Consider the following 19,844-nt stretch of genomic DNA (forward strand, 5'->3'; position numbering starts at 1 on the left):
TATTTTATTTTCTGTGAAAAACAAGTCTCGTTTAACAATTTAAATGGTAAAGAAACATACATAGAAGTAAAGAGCTCTTACGTCATTTGGAATGAGGAGTTCTTGTGACGCTGTCTGGGAGCTGGAATCGATGCCTGCCGGAAGACAAACAAGTACCAAGTTAACAAACTGAAGGAGAAATCACCTAAAAACATTTTTTGAGCTGCCTGACTGTGCTTGACATAACACTGGCTGTTGGTTTTAAACAGAGATGACTATATAGAAGCGAAAGTTACAAATTGTCCCTATAATCTTGTGCAGTGGTTCTCAACAGGGGGGCCCACAAGGGTCTGACTTTTATGGGTGCCTCGAGATGACTATATTTCAAAATTAAACAAGATAAACATTGAAATAAATTGATAAAAACACAAGATTTCTTATTATTTGGCCATTTTCTGATAACGTTAAATGATTTCTAGTTCATGTCACGCTGTAAAATATTTCGGTAGAAATTGAGGTTTCGTAAGTGAGAGGAGGGCCTTTGAAAAGTGTTGAATAAAATAGTCTCAAATGGTTGAGAACCCCTGTGCAGTACACCAATTTCTCTTTTCTGTCATTGAAGGGATAGTTCACCCTAAAATAAGAATTCTGTTATCATTTACTCACCTTCGAGTTGTTCCAAATCTGTATACATTTCTTTGTTATGATCAACACAGATAAATATATTTGGAAGAATTCCGATAACCAAACATTCCCCCCATTGATTCCCATTGTAGGAAAAATAAATTAATATTTTTTTTGTTCTGTTGTACACAAAAGAAGACATTTTGAAGAATGTAGGACAGCTAACAGTCCTGGGGCACTTGCAACAACCATTGTATTTTTGCCTACTATGATAGTCAATGGGAGGCAAAATCTGTCTGTTCAAAAGCATCATCAGAACAAATAAATGTATAAAGATTTGGAACAACTGGAAGGTGAGGAAATGATGACAGAATTTTCATTCTCAAGTCACATATGCAGTAGCATGATAATGCATGGTTTCACGCTAAAAAACAAATTCAAAACTCTTTGGCTTCCACACTAACTACTGTCACTTTAAATCCATCAATCCACCATAACTGAGTTTTCCAGTTAACATGAAGCATTCTCAATAGCTAAACCTGGATGCTATCACCTAACCGCTAATGACAGTCACAGAGCGAGCGTGCCTCTCTTCTTCTCCACTTCCTGTGACAGCAGGAGGTCCAGACCCAGCGCTGCCTTCCATCCCAACAGGGGCCTATTTAATAGACTGAAACATTGCCTTGACTGATGAGCTTTTTACCTCAGACATAATCGAATTTCCCAGCCATATCACGAGTGGATGTGCTCTCGTAGTTTTAGCGGCAGGAGGGGCAACTATTTCATTTCTTTCGACTTCTCGGTTGCTCCGAGGGCCTTTCTGATTCTCACATTTGCTACAAAGTGCTTATTTACCATAATGTTCAACAGTCTGCTGGCTGTAGGAGTGCCTGCGCAACAAACCTTTCGCTAAACAAATGTTGGGAATCTCCAGACAAGTTGAAAGACATCGCCGAATAACTTCGGGTGGCTGCATAATTGGATGTCTGCTTGTGTGGAAAAATACGAGACACTTGGAGCGAGAAATAGAGAGAGTCCCTCCTTTTGCTTCAGTCTGAAATTCGTAATGGCTGTGAAAAGCCCCAGGAGCTGCCTGTGAAGTCTTGTAAGGCTTGGCCCATTTTTGCTCGTCTAATCTACATGTGCCGTATGCTTCACGGAGCTCAGGTGTAATAGCTTGAACCTGGGTGGCCGATGGCTTTTTGGGAGGTCTGAGATCGAGCGCTCCTGACATGTGTTTACACACTGGAGTCCGCTTAACAAAAACTCAAACTACTTTGTGGACCAAAAATAAACACAATTCTCATTCTCAGTGTGCATTCACATGGAGAGTGGAAGCGGATCACAACAACATTAACGTGTATGTGAATTTAAAGTTGTATTGTTCATTCCTGAAACGTAGAAAATATAATTGTTGACTCAATAACACCATACACTTTCCGTTCATTTTGAGTGTTCACATATAAGCCAATATGAATCTGGATCGCCTCAAAGAACAATGTTTGAACCTCTAAACACCATTTGTGTGATTTGTCTCCATCTCAACCCTCCTTAAGATTATTCCTCTTCAAAAAGAAATTGGACAGGGATAACATACCTGGCAGGATTTGAGTGGCTGTGGGCTGAGACATGGGGGCAAGTCCCTGCTGCATGGACAACTGGTGCAACTTGGCCAGCTGAGATAAAAACAGAAACAGAAAGAAACATCAGTCTAGTTTGTACAAAAAGGTTTAATTACTCTTATCAGACGCCACAGCTCTCATACAGTTCTTCATTTAGACGTGTTAAACGTACTTCACAGAAGGACTCTCAGAAGATACACATTCAAGATGTTTGAAGATTTTCTCTCTTACCTCTGAGTGTGGAATGCCATATTGGTTTTGTACAGTATATGCCTGAAAGAGAAACAAAGACAGGTGTGAATATACAGTATAAACAGGATGAATGAATGTGATTTTCTCAGCACATCTGCCGATTTTTTTTTACAGCGACACTTGTTTTACGCCAACTTCGTCTGGTTCAAACTACAATATGTACAACAGTTTGAGATTTGAATATTATTTCTCCATATCTTACCATAATGATTGTCACCATACCGCATTAAGTTTTGCCGTACTTATGAGAAGTCAAAGTGGAAGCTACTATTGGTGCCATCTGTATTGCATTATAATTTTAATTTTCAACAACATTCAATACTCACAAAGTTCTGTAATCTTAATCACAATATTTGCCTCAATAATATGTAATATTCAATAAATCACCTAGCCTTTGGTCTGCCTCTGAAATGATTTTCCTCTTTGTTGACATCACCAATTTTTCAACCCCCTGATTCATTTGTGGTACGTAGTGTTTATTGTTCCGTATTGAGTTTTTTTTTATTCAGGTGGCCCTATTTTTCATTTTGTATTTTATTACATACCCTGTACATTGTTTTAATTGTATAGGTTATAAACTAAAAGCTATTTGTTATAAATAAGTAATTGCTAATGCGCTAATGTCAATATAACAGTCTAACTAACTGTTAACATGTTTGTGGTCGTTAAGGCAGTATTTCCGCTTTTGTAATTTTAAAGTCTTTCCAACCACAACTACAGTGACATTTATACAGCCATTGTTGCTAAGTTAGAAGTTTGTTCAAAAAACGTGCATTTTGGATAAACCTTAGCTTCATTCAGTGGGAATATGTCGTCAGTATTGCCCCAAGAGCGTGAGGTCTCCCTTTCCCGGTGCAGGGATCATCTCTCTTAGCCTCAACTATGTGCAGTGAGCGGCAGGGAGATGAAACACATTTAGTTCACTGGATAGGCAAGTCCAACTCGTGAATAAACGAGTATAAAACAGCATTTCCAAAAACTGTCTCTGTTATCGACTGTTTGGATATAAGCATGAACAAAGTTTGTCTTTAAATAAGTACATGTTTAGACAGAGGCTGTACATGCGCTGTGTGACAGAACATAGCCAAAATCGCTAGTCTTTAAGGTGTTTTATAGGGCAATGAGTTGTATTAAAATACAGAATTATCAGATAGTAGAATCGAAATGGACGTCATCCAGGACCACAGTTCCACAAAATCCTAGCGGAAACACTGTTGATGTGTTCAATGTTGTGACGTCAATCCAATGGAGATATACTATAGACCTATAGATACTATAGAATGGTGGTCCAGGACAACTTCCTGTTTCAGTTACACAAATGTTTGAACCAAACACAACAAACAGAATATTTATAGCCACTTTAACAAATATATTTAATGTTTAATTACACATGTAAGATTTAAAACAACACTAATAAACTGAAACCAGAAGTGCTTCTGGACAAGTGTTTACATCTTGCAATGTGGTCTATAAGAACAACCTAGCTAAATTTAAATAAACATTCTGAATCATGGAAAGAGTCTACATACATAGAAATACTTCAAAAGCGCTTGTAAAAATCTTGTTTTCACTTCTACATCGTTATAAATTCCAACAGCTGCTTGAAAGGGTGCAGATGTGAACACAGAATCAAGGCCTCTGCATCAAAGAGAATGAGAAGCCAAATAGCCAGACGCTATGAAGAACGCTACAGTGCGTTCCCAGAGGTTCTCTTGCATAACCCCGTTTAAAAGTTAAAACACGTGAAAGAGAGAGAAGCGAGAGTGAAAAGTCAGAGAGACACAGAGAGAGAGAGAGAGAGAGAGAGAGAGGAACAAGGGAAGGGGAAAATGGAGGATGAAATTCCAAAGATCAGTGATGCAGAAATGGCAGTCCATGTTAAGGAGGAACCCTAGTTTGTGTCTCTGACAGCCGGGTTAATACTTGATTGGTTATAGTTCTCAAGGAGAACGTTGTTTGGGGAGAAACATGAGCCTTTGTCAGGCTGGATGTAGCTTGTTTTGCGAAGTGAGTCTGTGAGACTCACTTCGTGGTGAGCAGCACCAAGAGTTATCCCCGCTCCTCTGCTCACGCGAGCCGGACCGCTATAGCAAAACATACAAGGGATGATCAAAAGTCCAGACACTATGCACATGATAAACAACGTAAAACTTGATTCACTGCTTATGAGTTGTTGTCCATAATGTTTGTTAGTTTTCTTGTGTAGTGATAATGGCAGTGGTCTCGTTCTTTAAGTGCGCGCTGCACCATTTTCCGTTCTTTCGTTTTATTCAAACGGTTTGTACCGTATTTTTATAGATTTTAACACTAGGAAATGTTTTTTTATTAAATTGTTATTAGAGTAAGTCTCTTACCATTGTAAAGTGACTTTTGCTTGTGATACTGGACTGTTGTGCTTTTATTTTCATCACTTAACTTTAAACACGTTTTCTCCAAATTCTGTTCCTGAATATCATAGCGGTTCAGTCTACCTCAGCCATAAGGTTTTTTACATACACAAGGTATGAGCAAAATAAAAACTCATTTTGAAAGGGCTTAAATATGGTATCAGAAATTGTAATAGCCTATATATATATTTGCTCCATGTTTTGGGTTCCCTTTCTGTCGGTCTCTCGACGTTGTGTCGAGAACGACAGATGGGGTTCGCCCTTGAGAACCAATCAACTCTGACTACTATAGAAAAGGCCAATGAAATTTGGCGAATGCAATTTGCATGCCGGGCTCCGCCCCCGGAAATCCGGTATAAAAGGAGGCCGGCGTGCAGCATTCACTTACCTTTTGTTCTTCAGAGCCATCGCTCATGAGTACAACTCAGGATTCAATCCTCTACAACTACACGCTGGTGCTACGACGTGTTACAGCGGATCGTCCCTTTCTGCAGCGACCTTCCCCTGGGCGTCTCGGCGGTTCCGGAGGTGTTAGAGATTTTTTCTAAAAGTCCTTTTCAGGACTGACTGAGCATTCTCCAGCGCGGCATGTCCCGCTGTTCTCTTGGGTGCGGCACCCTCATCGAGGAGGGGGATGGACACGATCGCTGCATTAGGTGTCTGGGCGTCCAGCACACTGAAGCAGCGTTCGTTGACACATCTGCCTGCACTGCGGGCAGATTGTCATTCAGAAGTTGCGGTCACGGGTGGCTGTCTTCCTACGGGAACCAGCCACCATTTCGTCTGCTACCCGGGCTGTGACATCTGTGGCTACGGCCCCGATGACCACCCACGTTAGCAGCGTTAGTGATACGGGGAACTCTGCGAACGTAAACCCGCCAGCCAAGTGCTCACGGCCGATCGCACCCCGATTCGCTCTTCTGAACGTTCCCCAACCGGCGGTGGCATACCGTCCGGATCCTCACGCACACACTCGGAAACGATGTGTGACGTAGATGAGATGTCGCTCGCAGCATCGGAGGGAGACTGGCATCCGACTCTGCCGAATCCAAACTCCACCCCCAGCGGTCGAGTTCAGGAGGAAGCAGAAGTGATGTCATCCGTGCTAACCCGGGGATGCGTGGTTCCCGAGGTCGGTGCGCGGTGCAAACCGCGCCCACCCCGGGTGCCATGTTTTTCCCGGAGGTGCATGAGGAGCTGTGTAAAACTTGGAACGCTCCTCTCACGGACCGTTCCAGTGAAACCAGCTCCGGCTCCCTTACTTCCCTCGATGGTGAGGCAGCCAAGGACTGCGTCGAGATCCCCCGGGTGGAACGTCCGCCTGCGGTGCACCTGTGCCGCGGACGGCTACCACCTGGGGGGGGATCGACCACTCCTACCGTCCAAAGCACGTAAGACTTTGGCATCACTGGTGTCGAAGGCTTGCGATGTTGCGGGCCAGGCTGCCTCCTCTCTCTATGCCTTGGCCATCCTGCAGGTCCGCCAGGCCAGGGCGTTGAGAGGGCTCCACGAGGGTAAGGCCGACCCGGGTATAATGCAGGATCTCCGTGCCGCCGCTGACAGCGCTCTACGGGCGACTAAGGCGGCGGCACGGGCCCTGGGTCGGACGATGTCCACGGTAGTGGTCCAGGAGAGACACCCCCGGCTATACCTTGTGCAGAAGAGTGACAGCAAGGAAGTCCGCTTTCTTGATGCACTCATCTTGCAGGGTGGGTTGTTGGTAACACCGTCGAGGACTGCGCTCAGCAGTTTTTTGACGGCGAAGCAGACAGTGGCAATTAACCACATTTTTTTCACGCCGCGACTCGGCCGCCTACAGGCCTCCGAGATCTCACGTGACGTCTGCTTCCCTGCAACCCAGGACCCTTTCGACATCGGCTCCGGTTCCTGTGCCCCCACAGGCGGCACCCCGGAAGCAGAGGTCGAGGGGGAAACCTCCACCCCGTCAGCAACCTCCTCGCGAGAAGGGACACTGACGGGAAGACCCCAGGGAGAACAACATCGGGCCCGAACCTTCACAGCCACGGCTCTGATCGGTCGGTACGGGACGACTCCTGCCTCGTCACCAAAGCCGGGCCCTTGTTAGGGCTTGGCGCCCACTTACTCACTGAGTTTTCTGTTCTCCCCGGGTTTACTTGCAGCCGATCGCACACTCCACTGGACTGTGCTCGGCGAACCGACCTCACACCCTGGCGAGGCGTGAGGTCGTACACATATACGACAGCCGTCACCACTCTCAAACCGACAGTGCGTGCCGTTGTCCCGCCAGGCAGGTAAGCAGGCGGAGCAAAAACCTTCCCTCCGGGGACTCCCCGCGACATGGTTAGCTCCGCCAGCCGACGAACCACCCCCCGTGGGAATGATGAAGCAGACCGTCCCCTTGGTCACCCTGTCACAGTCCCTGGGAGCTCGAGAGCTGCCCACACTGTCTCGCTGGCTAATGAGGGCGGTCCGTCTTGGTTACTCGATCCAGTTCGCCAGAGACTCACCCAAGTTTCGGGGCATCATCTCTCCCTCTGTCAGAGGCAGGGACGCCTCCGTACTTCGGGTAGAGGTCACCACCCTTCTGGCAAAACAGGCATCGAGTTCGTCCCTCAAAACCAAGATGTTCAGTGGGTCACCACCCGCACTTCATCGTTCCCAAGAAAGACGGCGGGTTGCCCCCAAAGGCTGCGTACCCTGAACAGAGCACCTTTACAAGCTGCCATTCAGGGTGCTCACACAGAGGCGCGTCCTGACATCTATGAGGTGTCAGGATTGGTTCGTGGCAATCGACCTGAAGGACGCTTACTTTCATGTCTCGATCCTCCTCGACACCGGCCGTTCCCACGGTTCGCGTGCGAGAGGCGGGCATATCAGTACAGAGTCCTCCCTTTCGGTCTGTCCCTGACCGCCCTTTCTCCCTGAGAGGAGGAAGGCGAGCGGGTACTAAACTATCTCAGCGACTGGCCAATCTTGGCACACTCGCGAGATCTGTTATGTACACAAAGGGACCTGGTGCTCCGGCACCTAGGTCGATTGGGACTCCAGGTCAACCAAGAGAGGGGCAAGCTCTCCCCAGTGCAGAGCATCCTCTTTCTCGGTATGGAACTCAGCTCTGTCACCATGTCGGCACACCTGTCCGCAGTTGTGCCCAACCAGTGTTGAACTGTCTGAAATGAACATTTTAGGCAGACAGCGGTCCCCCTGAAACAATTCAGAGGCTCCTGGGACACATGGCGTCCTCGCGGGCTAATACCCCTCGAGTTGATGCACATGACACCGCTCCAACACTGGTTTCAGAGTCGAGTTCCGAGGAGAGCGTGGCACACCGGCAGCAGGCGCATGGTGATGCTGCCCTGCTGCCGACGCACAATAACCCCTAGTCTTTATGACTTTTTCGACGGACTCAGGTCCCTCTGAGCAGGTTATGAGGCAGGTCGTGGTGACGACTGAAGTCTCCCTGCAGGGGTGCGGTGTAGTGTGCAACGGGCACGCAGGTGGGGTGTTGGACGAACCCCCGCCTGCGCTGGCATATCAATTGCCAAGAGTTGTGGGCTATGCTACTTGCACTGAGCAGGCTACGGCCTCTCGTGCGAGACATGCACGTGCTGTTCCGAGGACAGCACTATAGCTGTAGCGAATACAGATCGTCAGGGTGGCGTTCGCACACAGCAGCTAAACACAACTTGCTCGACGCCTCCTCCGGTGGAGTCAACAGGTGACTCGTTCCCTGCAGGCCACACACCCCGGGCAAACTGAACTAGACAGCCGACGTGCTTTCTCGCCAGTTTATGCCTCGTGGAGAGTGGCGACTCCACCCCCGTGCAGTCCAGCTCATTTGGAGGCTGTTCGGGTAGGCCCAGGTAAAACCTGTTCACCTCCCGTAACACCACCATTTGCCCGCTTGATAGTCCCTGCCCTCGGCACGGATATCCTTGCGCACAGCTGGCCGCGGGATGGGCGGAAGCACACCTTCCCCCCCCCAGGAGCCTTCTTGTACAGACTCTGTGCAAGGTCAGGGAGCAGGAGCACCAAGTGTTATTGGTTACACCACACCGGTCTAACCGCACTTGGCCTCAGAGCCGATGCTCTGGACAGCGACTCCCCCTGAACCATTCCCCTGACAGAGGACCTGCTCTCTCAGGGGAAGGACACGTTCTGGCATCCCAGATCAGACCTCTGGAACACCCATGTCTGGTCTCTAGACGGGACGAGAAGATCCTAAGATGGCTACTCCCCCTATACGGCTGAGACCATCACCCAGGCTAGGGCCCCATCTACTAGGCGGTTACACGCCTCTAGACGGTGCCTCTTCTCGTCCTGGTGTCTTTCTCAACGAGAAAGACCCACTGAGGTGCTTGATCAGGATTGTGTTCCCCTCCTCACGAGACTGGAGACTAACATCTCCCTTCCACACTGAAAGTGTATGTAGTCGCTATTGCCACTCATCACGACTCAGTCGGTGGAAAGTTTCTAGGGCAACACGACCTGGTCACCAGGTTCCTAAGCAGCGAGAGGGCGGAATCCGCCTCATCTCCGCTCCATACCCTCTTGGGACCCTAAGTGGTCCTGAGGAGCCTCAGGGCCCCCCAAAGAGCCCCTCGGAGGTTCCGATCTTCCTCATAGAGTAAGACGGCCCTCCTGACGGCGCTCACTTCTTTCAAGAGGGTAGGGGACCACCGAGCATCCTCCGTGTCCCTGGATTGCCTTAAACTCGGCCCTGGAAACTCTCACGTTATCTTGAGACCCAGGCCCGGATGCGTGCCCAAGAAGTTCCCACTACTCCCTCCGGGGCCAAGTGGTGAACTTGCAGGCGCTCCCCATAGGGGAGGAAGACCCAACCCGATTAGTGTTGTGTCCAGTACGTACTGGACCGCACGCAGAGCTCTGAAGCTCTGACCAGCTCCGTGTCTGTTGGAGGACAGCAGAAGGGGAAGGCTGTCTCCAAACAGAGGCTGGCGCACTGGGTCGTGGACGCCGTTACGACGGCATTCCGATCTCAGAATCTCCCATGCCCATTGGCAGTGAGGGCTCACTCCACACGGAGTTTAGCCACCTCCTGGACACTGGCAGAAGCGCCTCTCTAGCAGACATCTGTAGAGCTGCGGGTTGGGCTATGCCCAAACACCTTCGCAAGGGTTAACAACCTTTGCGTAAACCCGGTGTCAGCCCACGTCCTGCGTGGCGACATGTAGGACTGGCATCCGGGGGGGCGTATGCCTGCGAAAGCACCTTTCCACCCTCTAACAGGTTGGGTCAGTGTGCTATTTACCTTTTCTTCTTACCCGAACACATCGCTAAGAAACTGGTACCTCACCAGCCTCCCTTCTTACCCAGACACTGGTTAAGAATAGGCATTCCATCCATCACCAAACAAGCACCCCCTGGGGGCTGGCTGGGCAGAGCAGCCTTCCCCCTTAGGCCGGGATACCATGTGAGCTATCACAGATAGCTCTAACCGGACCTAGTGCTACCGGACGTCTGTAACACCCCCTCCGTGGGCTGTTCCGTCTGATGTATCCTCATGAGAATGGTTCCCACTCCTGGTAACCCATGAGCTTCCCCAGGTGGGCCTCCACCTCGCGGTTAACTACTCAGTCCGCACGTTCCATGCGTTCTCCTCCAAGGACGAGACCATACCTATATCCACCATATTCCTCCCCACGGGTAGGAGGTGGCCTCTGTAGCGCTTCTCTGATTAAGAGTCGCGCTTACCCGGTGTAAACTGATCTGGATGGCCTCTCGCCTATAGAGAGCTAAGGCCCCGTCCGTGAAAGTTACCGGTCAGGGCTGTACCCATCTTTCTCCAAGAAAGCTCTGGAACCCCCCGACCACCACACTGGAAGGTTACAGTCTCACGAAAGCTTCGAGATGACACGCCCAGGCTTGTTACCGTCGCTTCGCTAGAGATTGTGACGCGATACAGCGTTGTGGCGTTTTCCATAGGCAACCCCATCTGTCGTTCTCGACACAACGTCGAGAGACCGACAGAAAGGGAACGTCTTGGTTACGTATGTAACCTCAGTTCCCTGATGGAGGGAACGAGACGTTGTGTCCCTTATGCCACGAACACGTATCGTATTCTGCTGCAGTTTGAGAGGTCTCAGGCTCTTCAGAACAAAGGTAAGTGAATGCTGCACGCCGGCCTCCTTTTATACCGGATTTCCGGGGGCGGAGCCCGGCATGCAAATTGCATTCGCCAAATTTCATTGGCCTTTTCTATAGTAGTCAGAGTTGATTGGTTCTCAAGGGCGAACCCCATCTGTCGTTCTCGACACAACGTCGAGAGACCGACATCAGGGAACTGAGGTTACATACGTAACCAAGACGTTTTCCCAGATCAAATCACATATGAATATAAACATTAAAGATTAAATATATAAATGAATATAAACAACAACGGCTTTATTGGGCATTCGGTTGTATTAAAAAACAACAAGTTCTGAGACGCAAGTACAGTGTGATGACGTCACGAACATACTTATTACCACCTAACGCCTTCTTGCACCATAGTGACGGGTAATAATAGATTATGACGGATTTTTTACCAGCCTGTCAGTCAAAATGACGGACAATAAAGAAGTGAAGCCAGGTTTTAAGTTAATCATTTACAAGTAAATTTTGCCTATAGGGACTTTTAAAAATATGTGAACTGGTAAAACCAGTAAAATGCGTTAAATTCGATATTGTCGAAAATTTGGGTGCACATAACTTTTGTGCTGGTGCACCTAAGAAAAAGAGTTAGGCGCACCACTGCAACCAGTGCAAAAAGTTAGTCTAGAGCCCTGTTAAAATGTAGGGGTCATCTACAAACTCTCATCCTCTCTTTTTGTATTACATGACTGATCATGATGTATTTAAAGAACTCAACCCCATCTAAATGTTCCCATATACATATACACATACACATAATGCTGATTCTGATAGTTGAGAGATTATGAGTAAATTATGATGGCATCAGAAAGCAGTCAAACATCTAGAACCGGCCGTATTAAACTGTAAAATTGTGCCACATTAGATACAAGTTCTCTGCAAGCTTAGAGTAAGATCAGGGAAACCCCGATGGAAGTTATTAAAATGGACAGTTTATCTAAAACTCCCGATCTTACCCTTAAATCAAACCACTATATTTGAATTTGAAACACAGAGGGTGTTTTGGTAGCGTGTGTGAATGAATGCTGCTTTTCTCTATATAGGGAAAGTAGATGGAGATTTAAGACAATGAAAAAAAGGAAAATATGAAAATAATACATTTTCATTCTAATATAAGTTGAAATATATTACGTTCCATGTCTCCCCAGACACGTTCTCATTTAAAAAACATCACAGTGTGTAAATGGCTGCAGAAGAGCTATAAGAATATGTCACACAAGTTTTGTGGACTTATATCATGCTGGTTATTTTTGTATTTTTTAGGCATTACAGTATGAATCATTTTCCATTTTCACAGTAATTTTAAGGTTTGGATAAAAATCTGAGTTGAAACAACATAAGCGTGTCAAAATGTTCATTGTTGTGTGAAGTATTTCATTACTTAGCAATTTTGTTTATTTTCAATTCATGTGAGCACAGTTGTGCCCATAAAGATACAGTTTATCCCAAAAGTTGACCAAAGTAAAGTCAAAGCTCGCAGCATCAATAAAAGCAACACAGTTGCAGGGGCCGAGGGTGAAGCCATGCATAAATGAAGCGTCAACAAGAAAAACAACCTCAAGTTCTAAAAACAGTAATTGCTTGTATATTGTCGCGCCCCCTCGCTCAAATGGGGAGGACACTGGCTGCAACATGCGGTAAGAGGAATGACAGGGGTGAACAGATTTCCCACCTCCATGCTGGGGCGGAAGAGGCAAATAAAGAAAGAGCAGGGAGCACGTCTCCCTAGCCGTCATGGATAAAAGATACTCACTTGTTGCAGATCCAGCCCTCCCTGAGCCATCGAGAAAAGCGGGTGAGAAGCAAACTCTGACGTTTCGAAAACCTTAGAAAGGCAAATGGGGGACAGAGACACAAACCAAGGCTTCATTCGCATGTCATTACCATTACGCATATTCATATTCGTGCACAGGTGGCAGTTTTTCTGTTACTAGTGTCATTACCGTAAAGAGGTTAATGGGAAGAAAACACATTTTATGGTATGAAGCAATGAACATTAATTTCATTATTAGACATGAATCTTGCTCTGGTTATGACAGGTTGGTAAATATATCAAACAGACAATGTATCATGAGGGCACACGTCAAAGTTAAAGACACTTCGATTTATTACACTCCGGCGAATGACTGTAAATCGATTTTAATAGAGATGAATATTCATGAGACTGTTTGAGCTTAATTCTACTGTTGTTTATGCATAAGTCAAATGATAATAAATAGCCGTGTCAACATGAATAAACACCGTCCACTATAGTCTTTTATGAAGAGTTGTCTGAGAAAATGTAGGACGAATGGATTTCCAGCTAAAACAATGTTTGAACTAATAGACGTTAAAACTAGTAGACGTTAAACCTAAAGAAAATATATTTGACAAAAATAGTAAATAAATAAAAAATCTAAGACTATCTTTATCGATAATGTACTTAAGAATGTACTGAAAAATATTTCACTTTAAATTTTAGGGATACCTATTGAGCATGTGTATATCTAAATAATATGCAAAAATGTTGTAATGGGAAAACGTCGCAATTTTGTATGAAGGAGTTTGTAAATTGACACAACGTTCTGCTTGTCTAATAAACAAATTGAAATGTGTTTACAAGCTGCATGTTTCATACATGATGGTATCATCAAACCGTACACAAATAAACAGGGCTAAATAGAAATTTGGCGTCTCGCTCGTAAATTGAAAGTTTCTTTATTCGACGTTTGTTATACTTCAACTTTGTTTTCCGTCTTTCCACAACATAAATGAGAACAGACAACAAACAAGTTTGAGGAATATTTCATAAAACACAGACAGCTCCCCCCACACTCTTCATTGATGGACAGACTCCCTTTATTAAAGAAAATGGAGGCAGCGTGATGTCAGCTGTGCGGAGCTCTGAGGCTGTACTATATTAGGAGTCTGAATGTGAACTGTTGTCACTGCACACTCCGGGCCATATTCATGAAACACACACACAATGAATTTCTGTGTAAATGGTACATAAATCCATTCTTATATACAACGTCCCATTATAATGCATAATGCAATTTACATAAGAATGGTTTAATGAATGATGTGCACAGAAATGCGTATCGCTAATGTTACGTAGATGAGGACCAGAATGGGTAAAGGTGTGATTTGTTTTGGTTTAATGTAAAATAGATCTGGTTTATCTCAGTACTGATTGTTAGGATTAGATGTGAGACGTGAGCCTTGTTCAGATCGGAGGGAAAAATCATTTTATGGCGTGTCAAAACCTTTCAGTTGTTCTAACAAAGCAACATTCTTAATCAGTTTTTGTCTATTTTCAAACAAAAAAAATCAAAACGTACTTTAATCAATTAATTTACAAGAAGCAAAGTTGGGTAAGGTAGGACTTTTTTTAGAAACATCAAAACACACTAGAACAGGTTTCTTTTAAAAATGACAATGCCTGGGACCCCACAAATATGATAATGCCTTGGTGAGGACCCCCTTTCTCTCTCTCTCTCTCTCTCTCTCTCTCTCTCTCTCGCATGTGACTTAACCTATAACAAATTAATAGTGTGGTATTATTGTATATTAAATCATTGCCTAGAAGTAATATTGAAGAATAAACAATAAATATTTTCATTACAGATTTGTTTGCAATTTATTTTTATGGCATTTTTACACAGGATATTGCCTTAAAAGTAACGAGTAGTAACGATAGCTGTAGTAAGAAAAATATATATAAACAATTCTGGACAATATGCATGTTGCAAGAAACACTTTTTGTTTCTCTGAAATTTTCTGGGGACCCCCTTGTCTGGAGCCCCCCCGGACTCAAGTTTTGAAATGCCCTGCATTTGATTACATGTTTGTATGTAGGTTTTATATTTTTATATGTTTTTACATTTATCTTTCTCATCCTTTTGTTTTGATTTAAGCCTAATCACACTTAATGTTCTTAGATTTATGCTTAATTCAAGAAAAAGCTATTTGCCATTGCTGTTAGCAAAAAGTTATTTTACAATAAATTATTTGAAAATAAGGTTTAAAATAGTACACAATTTTGTTCCTCAGGTAATTTTCTAGTTGTTAGGATGTTTTGATGTTTTTTATAAAAACAGGACAAAAAATCTGGTTATAAAAGCAATATTATTTACGTAGTGTGAAATTATAAATCAAAAGCACATTTCGGGATCCTTAATTCAAAGTCCTTTGATGTTCGCAATCCAATTAAGATTTTAGGATTTATTATGAAAAAAAAAATCGGATTCGTGTGCAGTGTGAACAAGGCCTCAACACTTAATAATGAGGGTTATTACGAGAAAAGAAAATGGGACCAATTTTGTTGTTTAAAAATGAGCACGGTGACATATTTACCTGATTTCCAGCTAGGAGAACGGTACCAGGAGCGGGACTGGGGCGGTACGGAATTGTAGCACCCTTCGGAGGAGACTGTAAACAGAAAGTAAACAATTAATACCCTTAACTCAGTTTGAATCTAAGGTTGAATCTTTAGGGTACTGTGACTATCATATTCAGCTCATTAAGCAACAGCGCTAAAAGTTCTTCCAGAAATCAGGCTTTCTCTTAACCCGAGGCATCTGCAGCGACTCTTTTAAACATATTATCTATCTTAATGAGTGGAAATACTGACGCAGCGCACAAATGCAACACATTTATCGATTAGCTCTCCATTGCATCACTTAAAAGCACACCACTATCCTCTCACAGGAAGTCGTTTGGTGGATTATTTTAAAATGCTTTTGAGAGCATTAATGCTTGCTCATGATATTCTCAGATAGACACATTTGCGTTGGGAGGCTGCAGGGCTACAAAACGTGAAGTGGAACAAAGATTTATTGAACTTGTAAATAAAATCCAGTATCCTAAAACAAAATTAAATGAAATCTCGGCGTATGACTTATTAGTCCAAAGAACATCATCTTAATAAAATAGTACAGTGATAGCTAGGTATTTCCGGCCACATACTGTTATTCGTTTAACAAAATCCAAAGGTAGAACACAATAGTCCAAGGTTGATGTAACAAAGACTCGGTGAAGCACATCCCCCACTGTTGCTCAACCAAACAAAAAGAATCTTTTAAAATATTCATTGGATGACTTTGCATAATTTGCATCCCGGAGCAGGCAGACGGTTGAGGATTCCTAAAATGGAGCATGTAGCCGCCGCCATCCGGCCTGTTCTTCTTGTTCTTTCCCAATGAAACAGAGCGAGTACAATGACGCTTATTAAAAACTAAAATCTTTTCCCGAGCCACTCGTGTGCAAAGAAAACCATTTGAGAGCAAATTCATTTCAGGCTGTTGGACATTTGAAAAAGTACATTCGCTAATCATTGCCGTACTGATTTTAATGTCTGCTTAGTTAGATCAAGTATCTTGATGGAGTACTTGAAGCATCTGACGGTTCCAAAGAGACATAAAAATACAGTCGAGCCTGTTGCAAATGACTTCCTATTCCTATGCCACAAAAAAGCTCAAACCGAAATAACAGCAAGCTGCCTTTGAAGTATGGAAGCCTTTTGAAGTCTCGCAGATAAAGAATATCACACGAAAGTCATCCACTACAGATTTTCAAAGTGAACGCCCGCATACAGATTTCGTAAATGATGCCAAAATGGATCTGCTATTGCTTAATAGCTCAATAAAAAGTCTCAAGCGTTGAATTACCTCCAGTATTACAGTGCAGATGAGTTTGACGCACTGGATGATGGCTTCCTGACTGCCGGATATTGTCACCCCTCTCTCGGTGGAGTTTGGGAGTAGATCTCCAGCCACCTGTACCTGAGCTCCTGTTTTCTGACATAGACACAATGACAAAGAACAGACTGTTAGTGTTCCAGTACGGTAACATTGCCAAAGTCAAGGGTGTGATTCCCAAGGAGCACATGGACGGATACAGATGTGTTGCCCCGAATGCACTCAAAAGTGTGTGAAATAAATGTGATAGTTGGCAAATCAACAACGTTAATGAACAATCCTGAAAAGTGTATGTTTTGTATATATTTCGACTGCTAGTCCGACGGGGTTCTGGTGTAGGATTCTCAACAGGGTTGACTAATCTTTAAGAAATTGAGGAGTTGTTTCCAGCCATGAATGGCTAAAATATGGACAAATCCATGCATTGATTTAAATCAATCTAGAAAATGTTCATATTTGACCCATTCACGGGTTGAAACAATTGAGAATTTCCTTGAGATAAATTAACCCTGTTGAGCCGAGCTTAACAAGGCTATATTGATCAACCAACATTACACAAAAGACAGAAATAACCAGCAGTGAATTCATGCTGGTCTAAACAAGTTATTTTAAGTGGTAAAACTCAACTTCTCCAAGAAACTGTCATTATTCTAAATGATTTAGGTGCCATCACATTCAGATAACTTCAGGCATTTTTCCTGAATTTCTTTCCACCGTACGGCTTGGTTAGACCCCTGTACATTCATTCTTAAAAGCAGAGTCTACTTAAAAAAACCTAATAGCTCACCCAACCCAACGAAGCGAACGGAAAGGACTAAAAACATTGTCAGCTCTGCTGTGTTTACTCTGCGCATCTGACTTGAAAGCCTCCACTCCGTTTCTAAACCAACTTTCCTGCTATGATTAGCTTAACACACTCGCTATTCACCATCTCCAGCAACCCTCCCCTTCCCCACGCCCTCTGCAAGTGCATTACAGAGCGCTCCGAGTTTAGCGTGACAGACCGTTCAACATTACCTCATACCATCCTGACAGCCCAGAGACCATAAATGTAAAATAAATGGGCTTTTACTGGCATCCCAAGCAATGAAATATGCAACGGCGCAGGCAGTCCTAACATAGACGTCGTCTGGGGAGGGAGGGGGAAGGATAGGGATATGAAAAGTCTGTTGTATAGGCACTCACCTCTCTGATCTCTTTGATTTTGGAGCCGCCCTTGCCGATGAGCGAACCGCACTGGCTGGCCGGGATAACCAGCCGTAGTGTGACCGGAGGCTTGCTGGTGACCGTGCCGTTCGCTACGAGAGCAGACAAGTCCTTAAAGGAACAAACAGAATTGACAGCGTGTTTAATGGAAAGTTCAGGGTTTTTTAGATATAGTGGTTGAAGATCTGGTCTGGAACTATATAGAAAACTTCATTTTAAGTGGCAGTCGAAAGATTTTGTCAGAATGTGTGTTAGATTGCTGTTAAGCAAGTGCTTTGTTTCGAGGTCTGAAAATACCACTTTGGACCAGCGACCCTTGTGGTTTTCGAGCACGATCTTATGAAATGTTCTTTACCAAAGCTGCTTTAATCAATTTCCCTATTCAGAGTTTGCCGATCGATGTGGGCCGCTTAACAAAAGGTTACAGTTGATTGAACACCGTCACATCGCAGTTGAAGACACCTATCGATTTTCATGACCAGATTAAATGATATTTACCAACCTGTCAAATCTCACGGGTCGTCTTTATCAAGATGTGACGTGTGGGCAAGGCTCTTAAAAAAATGTGATTCGCGGTGTCATTAAGGATTTTTTTTGGCTAAACGGTTCCATAAAGAACCTTTAAAATCTGAAGAAGGTTTTATAAATGTTCTTAATGGTGGAAAGAGGTTCTTTAGATTATAAAATAGCCATTTTGTAAATGGTTCTTTGGGGATACAAAATGTTTCTTTGGCAGAAATGCCCAGAAGTTGACATATGAAGGGCCAATGAAAGTTGATTGTCTGACAGTAAAATTTGCATTACCATACTGTATTTTATTGTGAAGATGTACTTTGAAATACACATATACGTTAAATAAATGTCAAATTCACAAATAATATGTATATTAAATGTACATGTTTTGTAGCCCAAAAATAGAAGCTACATTAGTTAATGGCATTTTTTTTCTTTTCATTAAGGGAAGCAACTTTGGCTTATGCGCCCTAGTTTGGGCATCTTTGTTCTATGGCAATGCATGTTAAAGAAACAGTTCACGTTTCATTTTATGCTTACTTCCATATTATGATAGTGGATTTGGACTAGGCTTGTCGATCTCCAAAAGCACATGATATAATTTGATTTGTGCTACAAAAGTACAAAATAAGCAATACAATGTAAATAATATATACACATCATGCAAAAAAAGACAATTCAAATCACTATTCATTAAAAATCTTAATTGAGTCGTAGTTACCATTCACCTAAATTGTTTGTTTTTTATGACCTAAATGATGAGCTATTCCTTTAAATAAAGTTAAGAATGCCGAGAACCGCCGCGTAAGACCTCCACCTTCATATTCTTGCCACTAAGAGAAATCAGTTTCGCCGCCCATTATTCACCCGGTGCACTTTCAGAGGCTTTTTCTTTAATTAAACCTGGTAATAAATATCAGACTGAATCGCGGCCCACCAGCGCTGTAATCAATTAGAGGGGAGAAGAAATCTTGGCGGGTTTGAAATGTAAATAGAGTGTGCTGTCTCCCTGCCCATCAACCCAGACCGCACCTACGTGAGCCGAATATATACACCTTGTGTCTCCGAAAGTAACGGCTGCAGATTTTTTTCCTCTTGTTTAGTTCCTATCAGTGCCGGGGTTTGAGAGACAACAGTGTTGTGTTCTTTCAACATCTCGCACTGAAACCTCCAGAGAATAAAGAGGAGGTGGAAAGAGGAAGCTGAGGATGTGTTCCTGTTGATACTGTGGCGGTTTGGTTAAGAAAAGAGCAAAGGAATATCTGAATGTCTGACTTTTCATTTTTGGTCTTTTTTCAAATGAATAATTGTGATATTAATAAGTTTTAGAGAAGCCACTGTAAATTGAGTAAGTTGTTCCTACAGTTTCAAAGAACAGCTGAAGTTTGGTACAGTAGTTAGCCACACTAGCAGCTTACAAAAAGTTGATAACAACACTGAAGCTAAAT

General features: G+C 43.9%; 2 protein-coding genes across 5 annotated transcripts in view; one reads left to right on the forward strand and one right to left on the reverse strand.

Annotated features, from left to right (window-relative positions):
- Positions 1-19,844, forward strand: part of dag1 (dystroglycan 1) — a 363,385-nt gene that overhangs the window by 15,138 nt on the left and 328,403 nt on the right. The gene's annotated exons all lie outside the window — the stretch shown is intronic.
- Positions 1-19,844, reverse strand: part of pcbp4 (poly(rC) binding protein 4) — an 80,627-nt gene that overhangs the window by 9,765 nt on the left and 51,018 nt on the right. For both annotated transcript variants that reach the window (XM_056759086.1, XM_056759087.1), the window contains exons 6-12: positions 17,863-17,994; positions 16,648-16,776; positions 15,335-15,409; positions 12,753-12,824; positions 2,457-2,498; positions 2,201-2,279; positions 82-134 (exon numbers count right to left, since the gene is read on the reverse strand). In XM_056759086.1, the coding sequence (XP_056615064.1) occupies positions 82-134; positions 2,201-2,279; positions 2,457-2,498; positions 12,753-12,824; positions 15,335-15,409; positions 16,648-16,776; positions 17,863-17,994 (582 nt within the window). The remainder of the gene's footprint in view (positions 1-81; positions 135-2,200; positions 2,280-2,456; positions 2,499-12,752; positions 12,825-15,334; positions 15,410-16,647; positions 16,777-17,862; positions 17,995-19,844) is intronic.

This window comes from Triplophysa dalaica, chromosome 10 (assembly GCF_015846415.1).
Source record: "Triplophysa dalaica isolate WHDGS20190420 chromosome 10, ASM1584641v1, whole genome shotgun sequence".
In the NCBI taxonomy this organism is placed as follows: domain Eukaryota; kingdom Metazoa; phylum Chordata; class Actinopteri; order Cypriniformes; family Nemacheilidae; genus Triplophysa; species Triplophysa dalaica.